General features: G+C 34.6%; 1 protein-coding gene and 1 long non-coding RNA gene across 5 annotated transcripts in view; one reads left to right on the forward strand and one right to left on the reverse strand.

Moving 5' to 3' along the window:
* Nucleotides 1-14,636, forward strand: part of LOC145254855 (dynein regulatory complex protein 1-like) — a 164,491-nt gene that overhangs the window by 94,297 nt on the left and 55,558 nt on the right. For all 4 annotated transcript variants that reach the window (XM_080113707.1, XM_080113709.1, XM_080113710.1 and 1 more), the window contains one exon: nt 10,623-10,679. In XM_080113707.1, the coding sequence (XP_079969833.1) occupies nt 10,623-10,679 (57 nt within the window). The remainder of the gene's footprint in view (nt 1-10,622; nt 10,680-14,636) is intronic.
* The window catches only part of LOC145254856 (uncharacterized), a 50,126-nt gene that overhangs the window by 22,678 nt on the left and 12,812 nt on the right, over nt 1-14,636 (reverse strand). The window lies entirely within an intron of this gene.

Here is a 14,636-nt window from a genome sequence, read left to right on the forward strand (position 1 = left end):
TTTTAAGGAAATGTCCTCATATTTTTTTAAGGAAACTCCTGGATGCTCTTTTATTTGGGATTAACATAATGAAAAAAAGCTTTAATAAAGAAAGAAAGAAACAAACAAACAAAAAACACGGCTTTGTCCATAAAGATTGGCACAAAAGAAAGAGTAGTACCCTCAAATGAATAGATAGGCCAACCAATTTGGGAATGGATGAGCAGTAATTTTGATGGAATGTCACGGGTGCATGTGCACTATTCATTCATAAGTATGGGTCCATAAGAAAAAACATAAAAAATATAAGAAATTATTTCATTTTTTCTTTAAGAAATATTTCAGTAAATATGACAAGCAACGTGTCTCTTCATATTTTTATTTTGATCCATTCTAAGTTCCTTATTAGTTTTTAACTAGTACTGACTGATATATTTCACATAGATCTTTTTGAGTCCTAGTATTTTCTAACCTGAAAACTTATAAGGAATTAAGAACAGATAAAAATATGCAGATACACGTTGTTAATCATATTTAATGAATATATATATATATATATATATATATATATATATATATATATATATATATATATATATATATATATATATATGAAAGTGATCTTGTCTGTCTGATGAACGGTCTCTAACAACCTCTCCAGTCCATTTTTGGTCTAGAGACATAAAAATTGATACACAAAGGGATTTGGACCGGTGAAACAAATTCTATTTAGTTTTAGCAGGTAAAAATAGCTGCTAACGTGTCAAATTTGAAAAAATTGGAACTTGGCAGGTATAAGCCAACTAAAAGTGCCCTTCTACGCATGCACAAATATACATTTATGCAGTAAAGTCGGTTAATTTTTTAACTATTTCTTATTCATCTAATGATAGCTCAAACGATAATGACTAAAAACAGGAGAGCTATATGTTTTGGTTTCGATTCTAGCTGATGGAACCAAATCATTTTCTTTTTAATTTTTTTTAAATCATTACTATATATTAGGCACAATATAATAATCAATAGAGAATTAGCTATAAAATATTAATAAATATGAAATCTGCATAAATTAAATTAGTATATTTATTATATGACTAGGCAACACCGGACAGTCTACTAGTTTTTATATATATATATATATATATATATATATATATATATATATATATATATATATATATATATATATATAAACTAAGAGGTAGTCTTAAAATAAAGATGAAACATTGAGGAACACATAACTCGGTTTGCTCCTATATCTATATTATCTATGTGTGTGTCTAATCACGAATAGGCTCCTATATGGTTGACTATTATAGAAAACTGATCACATGTAATGATAGATGTATCGAGACACAGGATGGGTATGTTTGATCTGGTATAATGATGATTCATTAAAATTGTGGGGTCTGTGTACGTGCCTGGTCCACAAAGTGTGGAAATAAAAAATTTAAAAATTAAAAAAAAAAACGTTTACAAGTGTTTTTGATATAGATGTACATAATAATACTTTGTTAATTATGTTTGTACTTAAGTAGGGATGGTATAATAAAATTGTGGTGTCTGCGTTCGCGCCTGGCCTCCATAGTGTTTCAGTGTGAACAGGTATGGTATAATAAATTATGGGGTTTATCTATTTTATTTTTACTTTCATCATTTTTTGCTTTGGTTTGATACCCCCAAATTCGAAGCTATATCTTTACAACCTTTCCTTTTCATAACCTATCATACTTTCATAAATCAGAGTCCATTTTCTGTAGGCCGTTTTTGAACCCAGTCAACAATGGATACTTTTGCTAATATATATGTGTGTGTGTGTGTGTGTGTGTGTGTGTGTGTGTTTGTATATATATATATATATACGTGTGTGTTAACATATAAATGTACATATATATGTATATATGTGTGTGTGTGTATATATATATATATATGCGTGAATATATATATGTGCATATATGTATATATATGTATATATATGTACATATATGTGTATATATATATGTATATATAAATATGTATATATGTATATATATGTGTATATATATATGTGTATATATACATGTATATATACATATATATATATATACATGTATATACATATTTATATATATGTATATATATGCATATATATATATATTTATATATATGTATATATATGCATATATATATATTTATATATATGTATATATATGCATATATATATATATATATGCATATATATGCATATATATATATATATATATGCATATATATATGTATATGTATATATATGTATATATATATATGTTTATGTATATATATATATATATGTATATATATGTAGTAAAGATAGAATTGATATGTAGTTTGCTTGAAGCATTGTGTGGGATAGGTACAGTCCTGGTCAATATCATAAGACCACTTAAGAAAGTAAGTTTTTATGCATATTATCGAATTATTAATCAAAGAAATGGTTGAAACCATTGCCAAAAGGGAAAATATGATGGAAAAAAATGACATCTTCATTCGAAACCTTAACCCTGATCTAATAATTATTTTTTAAAAAACAACATTTTCACCTGGTCAAAATGATAAGACCACTTTAATAAAATAATAATATCGGATAGTTTTGAAAAAATAAATACGAAAAGCTTTCTATGTTACTAGAAGCAACTTGTTAGTGGATAAAAAACATCTTACTAAATTATAAATGGCAAAACGGAAACCATTATCAGAGTTTGAGAGAGGAAGAATCTTTGAGCTTAATAGGGGTGGAATCTCCCATAGATTCATTGCAAACGAAGTGAATCGTAGCAAAACGGTCATCACAAATTTTTTAAGAAATCCAGATCAATATGGACACAAAAAGAGTTCAGGTCGACCAAAAACATAACCCCATCACTGGATCGCCATATCAGAAGAAGTTTAAAAAAAACTCCAGTATGAGCTCAAGTCGATTGAAAAGCCAAATAGCAGCAGAATGTAGTCCTAAAACCATCAGAAGGCATCTTAAAATGAAGGGTTTCAATCATTTAAAGCGACTGCAGAAACCACATCTTCTTGAACAGTACAAAACTAACCGACTTAAATATGCTGCCAAATACCAGACTTGGGATGAAGAGAAGTGGGAAAATATAATTTTCTCCGATGAGAAAAAGTTTAATCTAGATGGTCCAGATGGATTTCAACACTATTGGCATGATAAAAATTTACCCAAAGAGACCTTTTCAACTCGGCATAGTGGAGGAGGGTCTTTAATGATCTGGGGTGCTTCGTTTTAGCAGTCTCTTGCTTTGATGCTTTACGTTTACGTACGTTTCCGTGCCTTCCAAAATGTATTTGCCTTCCTCTACATTTTGTGCTGCAAACATATTTCAACAGTATAGTGTATAGTTTTATCGATACATGAACCATTCGTGAAATTATCCGATGCTTGGCAGTGCATGCGTCCACAATTCATGAGACTATTACGTATTGACCTCAGGAGGTAGGATTTATCACTATTTGAGACAACAATGATGTGGAAACCATTTATTTTTGGTCGAATTTTATGACAGACTTTGAATGTTTTCCTCCCGAAATCATATGGGTCGATAGAATGATGATGCCACCATGCATCGTATATATCAACACTGTTTGTACAAACCAATATCTGTTTGCGTCTATCATAAAGAAATCCTTTTCTTGGCGAATTTGCTTGTATATGGGTGACACTTTGGGTTGTATGTGTATGTAGTGGACTGGTGGATATATTATACATATCCCCCAGTCGTACAAAATAGGAGAAATGATTTGAATTGGGAAAGGAAAAATGAATTGCTTTGAGGAAGGAATGAACAACGCGTTTACTTGAATTAAACGAACTAGAATTTATTTCATGAAGAAACACATGAAAGAAAAGGGTACAACACGTGTTCATGTCGTTTGTCTCTCGCTGTTTACTGGTGAGAAGGAAAGTCTATTGTCGTAGAGAGATTTGGGAAAATCTTTGTAATCCGTTTTCAGCCAGAAATTTGGCTGTTAAGGGGTCACAGTTCAACGATTTGACCTTTGAGAACACTACTAAACTCCTCCGACAATTTTGGGTCTAAACACTTGAAATTTTTGATATAGGTTCCTTGGACATGGTTCTAACTTAATAACTTGATTTGAGCCCAAAACAATAAATGTTAAGGGTTCATAATAGGGGTTAAAGTTTTTAAAAATTTGACCTCTGCAGTCTCTACCAAATTACTCAGACAATTTCTGGTCTAAACATTTGAAATTTAACATAAAGGGTATTCAGATGTAGGGCAAGCTTTTTAATCGGTTTGGGTCGAAAATTTGAGTTACCAATATATAAATGTATGTATGTTTGCATGTTTGCCTAAAACTTTCGGCAGAGGAAACGGATTTTCACAAGATCAGTATCGTTTTGAAGCTCTACCCTTCAGACGACAAATACCGAAAAATTAGCTAAAAACATTAATTTTTTCACCTTCAACTGGACACTTTTCCAGAGGGACGGGTCGCTTTTTTCACCGATAATTTTGAAATTCATCCCCTCTTTTCGATTGTCTAGCCTTAATTTAAACCTACGTCACTTCCGATTTGATGGTGGTTGTAACAGCAAAGACATCATGTTTTTTTTCTAATTCTTTTCCTCCTTCACAGTATGGGTTCGAGCCTGCCTTCCTACTACCACTTCTTGTTTTTGCTCCACACACACCTCCAAACACCCAGGCAACGCTGGGCACCCATGCTAGTGTATATATATATATATATATATATGAGGTGCCTTTGATAAGTTTCAAGGCTCTTTTGTAGAGGCATTTAAATTGTTGTAAACTCTTGAAAATTCAGTATGTTATTACATCTTATGCGATGACTGACCAATTTTTGTGATTTTAGGTTCAAATTAACCGCTACAGTAGGAATTGAAATACACCCTACTAAAGCCTGATTGTCACAGCTGGTGAATTTCAAAAATGCAATCTGGACCGTGAGGACACTTTAGAAGGACGATATACAAAATTCTGCTTTAAACTTGAAAAAATGCTACAGAAATGCATGGAATGCTTCAGACTGCTTTTGGACCATCTTGTATGAATCAAGCATCAGTTTTTGAGTGGCATAAAAAATTCAAGGAAGGCAGGGAGTGTGAGGAATGATAGGAGGAGTAAGGTAGTCAGAACACCAGAGTTGATTGGCCAAATAAAGAATTTCATGGATAAGGACTGTACACACAATTATTTGCGAGGAACTGAAAATGTGGAAGAATAGCGCTCCATTGTTGTCACAGATTATTTGACCAAGATGGGCATCAAGACAGTTCCTATAGTCCAGACATTGCTCCATGTGACTTTTGGTTATTCCCTAAACTCAAGGAAAATCTTACAGGCTGTAATTATGAGACGAGTGAGGAGATGAAAGAGGTAACAAAGATCGTTGACATGCTCACACAAGAGGACTTCCATGGGGCCTTCCAAAAGTTGTTGGAATAGTACAACAAGTGCATTGCAGCCGGAGGAGATTACTTCAAAAGGGACTAGAGTTACATGTGTGTATTGCAATAAATGTGTCCATACAACGAAAGTCTGGAAAGTTATTCAAGATACCTTGTATATCCAAACTCCATTTAAGGATTTGTCTTTTCTCTCAAGAAAATGGTTTTGATAGAAGATATCATATGGAACCAGGTTTTAAAGAATATTCTTAAAATGCTGTATGAAATTGAGATCCTTTGAAGACAGTTTTTTTAGTTTTATCCATGGCATTGTCTTATTTCCAACAAAAGATCTTTCAACAAACAATTCTAATTGTATACAACAATTTGAAAATATTAGTTGTAAATTTATTTTTATATCCTATGTTTTTTTTTTAAACGGAAAGTGCTACAGGCATAGCATGAAGCCACTTGAAAGATAATTATCACAAAGATAGGTACTTATTGACTTAGTTTTTTAAAGACCAAGGCTGTAGGTAGGAGAAAAAATGTGTACAGGAAGAGAGTTCCACAAACCTCCAGTTCTTGAAAAGAAACGACTGGAATATGAGGCTGTATTATAATGTATTATAACGAGGTATTAAAACATTGAATTAGTAGCGTAGTATGGAACCAAACAAATTACAGATATACTTATGAAACTTATCAAAAGATTTGAGACCCCCCGTTTTTGGACCCTGACCAAGAGGGACTAAGATTGACCAGATTGATACGGCATAATCACGTTGACACACTGGTTCCCGCTGGATCACAAAAGTTAAGCAACGTTGAACCTGGTCAGTACTAAATGGGTGACCATTTGGGACTTCCAGGTGCTGCATGTGCTCTCCACTTATCTCGGCATTGTTTCCAGTCGTCCTGGATTCTCCTTGCCACTAGACCCAAACAGTGTCAATTCAGAAGAGGTGTGGTTGGGATTGCGCAACCCTTGCCTCACAATTACATGCAGAACTACCCCGACAGGGGTATCCTTTGTCTTTCGAGACTATGGTGTTCCCTGAAAGCTGGGTGGCAACGTCTCCCCAGTTTTCCAGTACTCTTCCTTGCTTGATAACATTTGCTAATGAATTTGCATTAGAGCAACAGCTGCTTGCCATTTATTTCCCACTGAAATTTGAGTGGCAATAAGCCTCCCCAAGGTTCCAGTTATTATTATTATTATTATTATTATTATTATTATTATTATTAAATGAAGAATCATTTCAAGTTAAAATTCGAGTATAGTTTTTAGATAAACACATCAGGTCAAATTCAATGGCTATTTTTTTTTTTTTTTGATTTAGCTTATTTATATAATGCTGACACATTTCAAGAGTACTTTTCTTAATTTTTACATGCATAACACTAAACTGATTTTGGTACTTGTGCATTTAACGAACCAGACGTAACTCAGCATTTGCTCGGCTTTGTCCGACGCATGACGTCAACAGCCGGATATAACCGAGCGTTGCCGATTACGCAGACGAGAATTTCGCTATCAAGTGGAAGAGTGTCACAACTCAAGAAACGCTTATTTGAAGAGAGTTAAAAAAAAAAAAATTTGTTTTAAAAAGATAACTGACGAAATAATGAATATTACAAACCTTGCGGACCAGCTCCAGACCCCAGAGGCTGCACTAAACTTTTGCCAGCAACGGAAATTGTTGGCAGAAGAGAAAAGGTGTTTACATTTTGGCCAGGATTGTGTACTTGCAAAGAGAACACGCCTTTCCGACGGTTACGGTTGGAGGTGTAGAAGTGTAACATGTCGTCGATGAACCTCCATTAGGATTGGGACCTTCTTCTCAAAATCCTGACTAACCATCGCATGTATAATAAAAATAATATACTTATGGGCGTTCGAGATGGCATCTACAAAAATATCTCCATCGCGAATGTGGGTTACGTTCTCGCCACACAATCGTGGATTGGAAAATTTTCCTGCGTGATATATGCAGGGATTATTTTCTGAGGAATCCTCGGCAGATTGGAGGCCCAGGCCATACGGTAGAAATCGATGAGTCCGTTTTTAACCGCCGGCAGACTTGTGACACCGGTCGGTCTGGGTCATCGGTGGATACGAGCCCGACGAAAAGGAGGGTTTCTTGGTCACTGTACCAAATAGGAACGCCGAAACCCTCCTTCCACTAATAAATAAATAAAAAAAAAATCCTTGTTTCTGGCGAAAAAAAAAAAAAATGTACAAATAAACCCCCCCCCCCCCCAATGCTTTTTATTGACCCCTTTTTTTAGGCTTTTCCATTTATTTGACATAAAGAGTTGAAAAAATTAACTTTTACGTGTTTAAGACAGACAATGTTTTTTTACGTTAAAAATTGAAAAAAAGTTCAGACAAAAAAAAAAAAAAGAAAAAAGTTTCCTATTATTTAAAAAAAAAAAAATACTTGTTTTATATTTATTTTGAAAACAGAAAACAATTCCAAACAATACAAAAAAAAAATGGTTTTTGCTTTTAATTTTCTACATTTTACAATTTCGTTGTACAGTTATTTTGTAGCGTTGTTTTTATTTTATCGCCAACGCTCGGTTTTATTCGGCTGTTTACGTCATGCGCCGGACAAAGCCGAGCAAATGCTGAGTTACGTCTGGTTCGTTAAATGCACAAGTACCCTGATTTTAAACAGAAATGATTCCTCATTTAGTAATATTTAACAAAAACAACATAAAACCATTTGTAGACTATACAGAATTTTTTGTGTATTCTTCTCTAACCGCGATTTTTAAACATTACCAAAAATTAGTTAATTACGGTAAAATGTTAAAATTGGACCAAAAATTGGGAATCATTTTGTTAAATTTATATATGCAAAACTGATCATCCACAATAAAATGATTTTTGCACTTGTTCAGTTTGACAACCCTCAACAATTGTTTTCATTGTATGATCGTTTCACGTTTCGTTTGTGGAAAAGGAAGTCTATCTTCCCTCCTCGTGTTAAGAATGGCTTTTTAAGTTTGCCGGGAGATATTAAACTGTACAGTTGTTAATTTTTTTTCTGTTCCACCAAGTTTTCCAGGGTGTTCATCTGTAATCATCTAAATAAAAGTAGAATTTCATTTTTAGGAGTGGGGTGGGGGTACTTGAGGATGTTAATCTAAAAAAAAAATATTAATAAATAACTCAGGAAATTTATTAAATATTTTTTTTTAAATAAATAGGCAACCAAAATCTTTCCAGGGTGTAAAATAACGATTCTTATTAGCCACCACAGCGGAAGAAGAAAAATATAGCAAGATTTATTTAAATAAGATACGTATTATATACGTTTGAAGCCAGACTAACGCATTGTTACAAAATAAACAGATATTTGTTTAGTTAGAAATTTATGTTAAAGTCCATAAATATATTTCGGCGGAAACCGTTATCTCCAGTATGTCGTTTATTTTATTTTATTTTATTTATTTATTTTTATTTTTTTGTGCCATGTTGTTGTTGTCGGAGCAAAGAATTGGCCGTTTGTTGTTTCTACGGTAGTTTTTTAAAATCTCGGAACGGTGCGTTTGGTCACGTGAGATTCACATTAAGATTTTGTTCCTTAGAAGCGCTGGGTGAGTTTGAATTAAATAAGATATGTATCTTATTTAATCCAAACTCAACCAGCGCTTCTAAGGAACAAAAACTTAAAGCATGATTTAGGTTCCATGTGCATAGTCCACCGAAAAAAAAAAAAGAAAAAAGACAAGAAAGAATTAATTCTAGATACTTACCTCTATAAGTCGACTTATGGTAAATTTTTATCCTCTGTGACCATTCAAAAACAAAAAAAATGTCTTCCCATTAAATGCTGTTGTCTAACATTTTATGGCCTAACACATTGTATTTAACTTCAAATGCCAGTTCGTATTTGCAACTGTAATCATGTTAATAGATCAGCGTCTGTATATAGTCAATTGGTCCATTAATTTGAAAGAAGTTTTTGTCATTGAATTAGTTTCCATTTGAAGAAAATTTTGACTTGATACACCAGCGCAAGTTGAAAAGATATGAAAATCTACAAGAACAATATGTTAGATATGCTTGAAAAAACCGTTGTATTTCCTATCAAGATCGAATACCTAGGTCTAACTGCCAACTCAACCCCTGCGTTCATGAATAATCTTTGTCTTATCCTCTCAGACAAAAGGAAATATCTAAAAAAAAAAACACAAAACAAGGCTCTGTCTGCATCAACGTTGGTGCAGCAATACCACAAAATAATGACAATCCAACAAAATCTGGTAGAATCATAAGATATTGCTGGGGCGCTCTGGCCTAATGATAATGGTACTTTGGCCCCAAAACTATGCCTGAACGCAGAGTCATCATCTGATGAAGGCCTTGTCAGAAACAATGCTGCTGTACAAGCAATAGCTATTGTATGAACATTTTTATATTTATTTGAAAATGGATGATGTCATAAAGGATGAGTGGCAGTTGCCAAAAAACTGTGAGCACATATTCAAAATATGACCAAACAAATGAAGAATTATTTTTAAATAAATATATTTAATTTATCTATAAATTTGAATTTATTTATAAATTTGAATTTTGAAGAAAAAAAGAATTTTTCTGATGAAGACTGTTTTACGAGTTAAAAATTTGAATTTTTACATAAATTAATATATTTATTTAAAAGAAAATTCTTCACTCATTTCGTCTTTAATAGTCATACAGTGCTTAAAAAAAACTGGATTTTGTATTATTTTAACACATGTGTGCATGACTGAGCGCCTATACACTAAATCACATACATAAATTAAAATCTCGATTTTCAACAATATCTGAGGACTATGCTAACCATTATCATGGCAAGTAAGAAGAAATAAACAAACAATATTGTCCAAATTTTCCTGATGAAGGCTCCTTTACGAGTCGAAAATTTAAATTTTTACATAAATAAATATATTCATTTTTTTTTAAATATCTGCACTTGTCTGGTCTTTTAACCGACATACTTTGAATTTCATTCAATATCACAGTGCTTAAAAAAAAACCCAGAAAATTTTCTATTATTGTGAACATGCATGTTTGAAATTAATATGAGCAGCAGCAGCCATAATGTGTATATATTGTGATAAAGAGCTGCTGCTACTTTATCAACAATATTATAACATATACTGACCCAATGGGTCATAGATTATCGAGTGTATAAATAAACTTATACAATTAATACAATTGATGATTTTTTTTCTTTTGTAGATAAACAAAAAATGGGAGCTGACATTACAGAAAGATATCCCCCAATCGCTGCATGAAGTATGCTTTTTTTAAAACATCTTTTTCGCTCCAAACAATGCATATTGCAACTTGTAATGTATGTGCCGACCATTTGGGATTGTGTCTGACAGGGGAGTGTGGGGAGTTGAGCAGTGAGATATGTGTTTATATTACATTTAAACTGCAGGTTAGGGTTGATACAGTCAAGGAAGCAAGAAAACAAAGAGAAATTCGAAGTCTAGGAGTCAAAGAGAAGAAACTATTAGCATAGAAGGATTTCCGGCATCTAGGGACCTCAGCAGTGAAGGGATGGGATTTTGACACTTGTTGGGTTAGTCAGGGAGCATGTACATCGAGAAGACACAAGTGCTATGAGTTATTAGAGTAAATGTAAAATTATTTCAAACATTTGCATCTTTATTTCATATGTAAGATTTTCATTTAAGCTTGAGTCAGCAACATACATCATAACTCGGGAATCTTCATCTTAGATAACTATACTGCACAAGCACCCATATACTTTACTAGATTTGTTAATTACCTTTTTGTTTTATTTAATACTAAGTTTCTACAACAAAAATGTGTCTTTTCATTTATTGCAGAAAGAACCATGAATTTAACAGTTCCACAGGTGCCATCTTTCAGGGGTGGAGAAGGAGGGAAGGTAACTGTAATTTCTGCCAAGGTTGAAAAAGTATTCCCTGGATGATCAATGTCTCTTTTGGTTGTTGTCTCAGTAAGTAAGGCGCAGATAGCAATTTTGCACGATCATGACTTGCTAAAATGCAGATATTAGAGCACAGAGTTTCAAACTTTCTTGCCCTTAGTGGCCTGCATTTTCCAGGAGAATTCTCTTGAATAAGTCCCACTCAAGCCTAATGTAAACATGTGCATGGCTGCATGTTTTACTGGGGCAGGTGAATGGCAGACGTTGTAGTGATAGATGATTGGCCAAAGAAAGAAGTAGGAGGGAGTTACAGAAAACTGAAAATATCTCTGGTCAGAGTCAGACTATCTAAGAGGTATTCTCTTTGTTTGAAAAAGTAAGCGCCTCATTTAATGGGAAATTCACATTTGGATCAGTCATTTTGAGAAAAGTAATTTTCTAGATGACTTCCAGATAAAATCTTCATGAATAGAGGATGATGTTATCTTCAGTGGATGTCTCCAGCAACCACCAAACAATGCCCATTAACATAAAGCCAGAACTAGTCAATAGTGAAAAGATTTCAGCAGTTGGAAAGTGGGGCAGTCAGAGCGGGAGTAGAAGTTGAACCTTTGAAGCAGGGAGTTGGTTTTTGTGAGAGCTACGAGACAGTTGAGTCAGTGTGTTTCTCTAGGCCAGGTGGCTCCCTTGAGTGCTCTTGGGCAAAGGACTCTGTAATGGGTCCTATGTGTTTTGGTCTCGTTATACAGAGATCTGATGCTGCAAGTCTCTCATTCAAGTAGATGGATACCCTTTGTAAGCTCCCCAAAAATAATGAACTTATATTATTTGTTTATAAACTGAACTTTTGATTTTCATTGGTATGAGGACTCTTCATTGCAGCACTGACTGGATGGATCAACAAAACTTTTTAGCCTGCCACAACATGTAATATGATCATGGCAGTGTAGTGAATAAGTGAACACATGAACTATACTAATACATAATCACAAGTTCATTCTATAGTTGAAATACAGGATAGCCCATAAGTCACTTTACAGTTTGAAAATTAAACAAGTTTTTCTTAAATGACTGTATTTAATTAATTCTTTCTTTATTATACAGTTGAGAGTGTGGTAATTTGGTATGACTTCATTACAAAAGATAATGTCTCTTTAGGAAGCCTTCATTCTCAGCTTCGCAAAGTCGAGCTTTTTCTAAGCTAGTCACTATAACAAGCTCTTTCTAAGCTATTCACCATGACAATTCTTAACATCAGAATTTCCTGTCGTATGTTTGCCTTAAGTTCTTGGATGGTTTGAGGCTTATTTATAAACACTTTGTCATTAAAATATTCCCAAATCCAAAAGTATGCTGCTGTTACATCAGGTGAACGTGGAGGCCATTCAAAATTGAAATTTTGAGAGATTTTCGATCCTGAAACATCACAGTTACCAACTGCATTGTGGCTCTAACTGTATGTGCAGTTGCTCCATCTTGTTGCCACCAATACCCTGGCATGTTTGCTAACTTAGGTTGAATAAAATTCACTAGCATATCTCTATATCTGTCAGAAGTTACAGTCACAGCATTTTCATTTGCATCTGCAAAGAAAAATGGCCCAATAACCCTTTCTGAAGTTACTCCACACCATACTGTGACTTTAATCGGATGCATTGTACACATGAACTTGGCATAGATTTTCAGTGCCCTAGAATCTGGTATTCTGCTTATTGACATACTCATTCAAATGGAAATGAGCCTCATCTCCCATGACCAACTTGTGAATATACTCATTGCCATTTATTGCAGTTTCCTGAAACCCAACAGCACAATTAAGTCGTTTCTGAAAGTCTGGTGGTTGTAAAGACTGCACTAATTGAACCTTGTAAGGATAAATGTGCAAATCTCTTCGAATGTGTTGTAGAAAACTCAATGAGATAACAAGTTCTTGAGAGTGAGTGGATGTCGTTGGGTTTTCTTCAATGCTATGCCTCACATCTTCAGTATTTTCAGATGTATGTACTGAGTGACAGTGTTCATGTCAAAACCTATCATTTACAAAGACCTGCTCTTGAAAACGTGTCACTAAGTTCATTATTGCAGGTCTACTAGGAGGATATCAAACATTATGTGCTTCAGGGTTGCACTTGCTAACACCACTGCATTTATATTTGCCCTCTATAGGCTCCACAACGGCGGAGTTACTATCTTTAAGAGTATATCTGAGAAAATAGACCACATACTGTCTTCACATCCCTTGGCTAACATCCACATCCGATAGGCTCATAAGAGTAGTGGTAGATGGACAAAAATCGGAGGCCTGCAATATAAATGCTGGAGTCCCTCAGGGGTCAATCCTGGGTCCAACTCTCTTCCTGATCTACATCAATGACCTCCCTAAACACATACTTAAATCATTCGTTGACATCTATGCTGGTGACACAACCATCTATGGCAACACATCAAAGGCTGTAAATGACAAAGTTCTCTCTGATTCTCTCTCCTCTGATCTCAAGCGCGTGGTTCAGTGGGGAAAGATGTGGCTGGTTACCAAGATGTGGCTGCATCCAAAACCAAACTCCTATCCTTACATCATCAACACTCTGATCCCCATCTGGCATCAATTGTGATGGATGGCTCTCGTCTGGGTGAGGCCCCGTGTTTTGACAAGCTTCTGGGTTTGACCTTTACTCCTGATCTGAAATGGAACACGTACATCAAGTCTGTTGCCAAGATCGCTGGAAAGATGGTGGGATCCTTCTACCGCTCCAGAAGATATCTCACTACTGATGCAATTCTCTATCTATATAAAAGCCAAGTACGTCCAAGGATGGAATACTGTTGCCATATCTGGGCAGGAGCTGCTAAAAACAGCCTATCCTGCCTTGATAGAGTACAAAATAGACTTCGTGGCTTATTGGGGATGCCCTTTTCTCTACCCTGCAACCTCTCTCCCACAGAAGAGACGTTGCGAGCCTATCCTTGTTTTATCGTTATTTCCATGGTAGGTGCTCGTCTGAACTCCAATCTCTGGTCCCCCCTCGCCAATCTTTCACTAAAAACACCCGTCTAGCTGAATCCACTGTCAAAAGTTTCCCACACTCTTTATCTGTGCCTAAATCAAAACGCGGATTCCATGAACAAAGCTTCTTTCTTAGAACTGCACGCCTGTGGAACTCTGTTCTGTCTGCCTGCTTCCCACCGGACTACAACTTGGATGTCTTCAAGTCTAATGTTAACAAATTCCTAATGAACCGCCCCCTTAAGTAAACACTTCATCAAATCTCCACACTAACGTAATGTACTTGCAATAACCCTTATCCCTGAGTGGCTTTCGGGCCTTGATA

The sequence above is a fragment of the Euprymna scolopes genome, chromosome 30, assembly GCF_053919585.1.
Source record: "Euprymna scolopes isolate OS-2025 chromosome 30, ASM5391958v1, whole genome shotgun sequence".
In the NCBI taxonomy this organism is placed as follows: Eukaryota; Metazoa; Mollusca; class Cephalopoda; order Sepiida; family Sepiolidae; genus Euprymna; species Euprymna scolopes.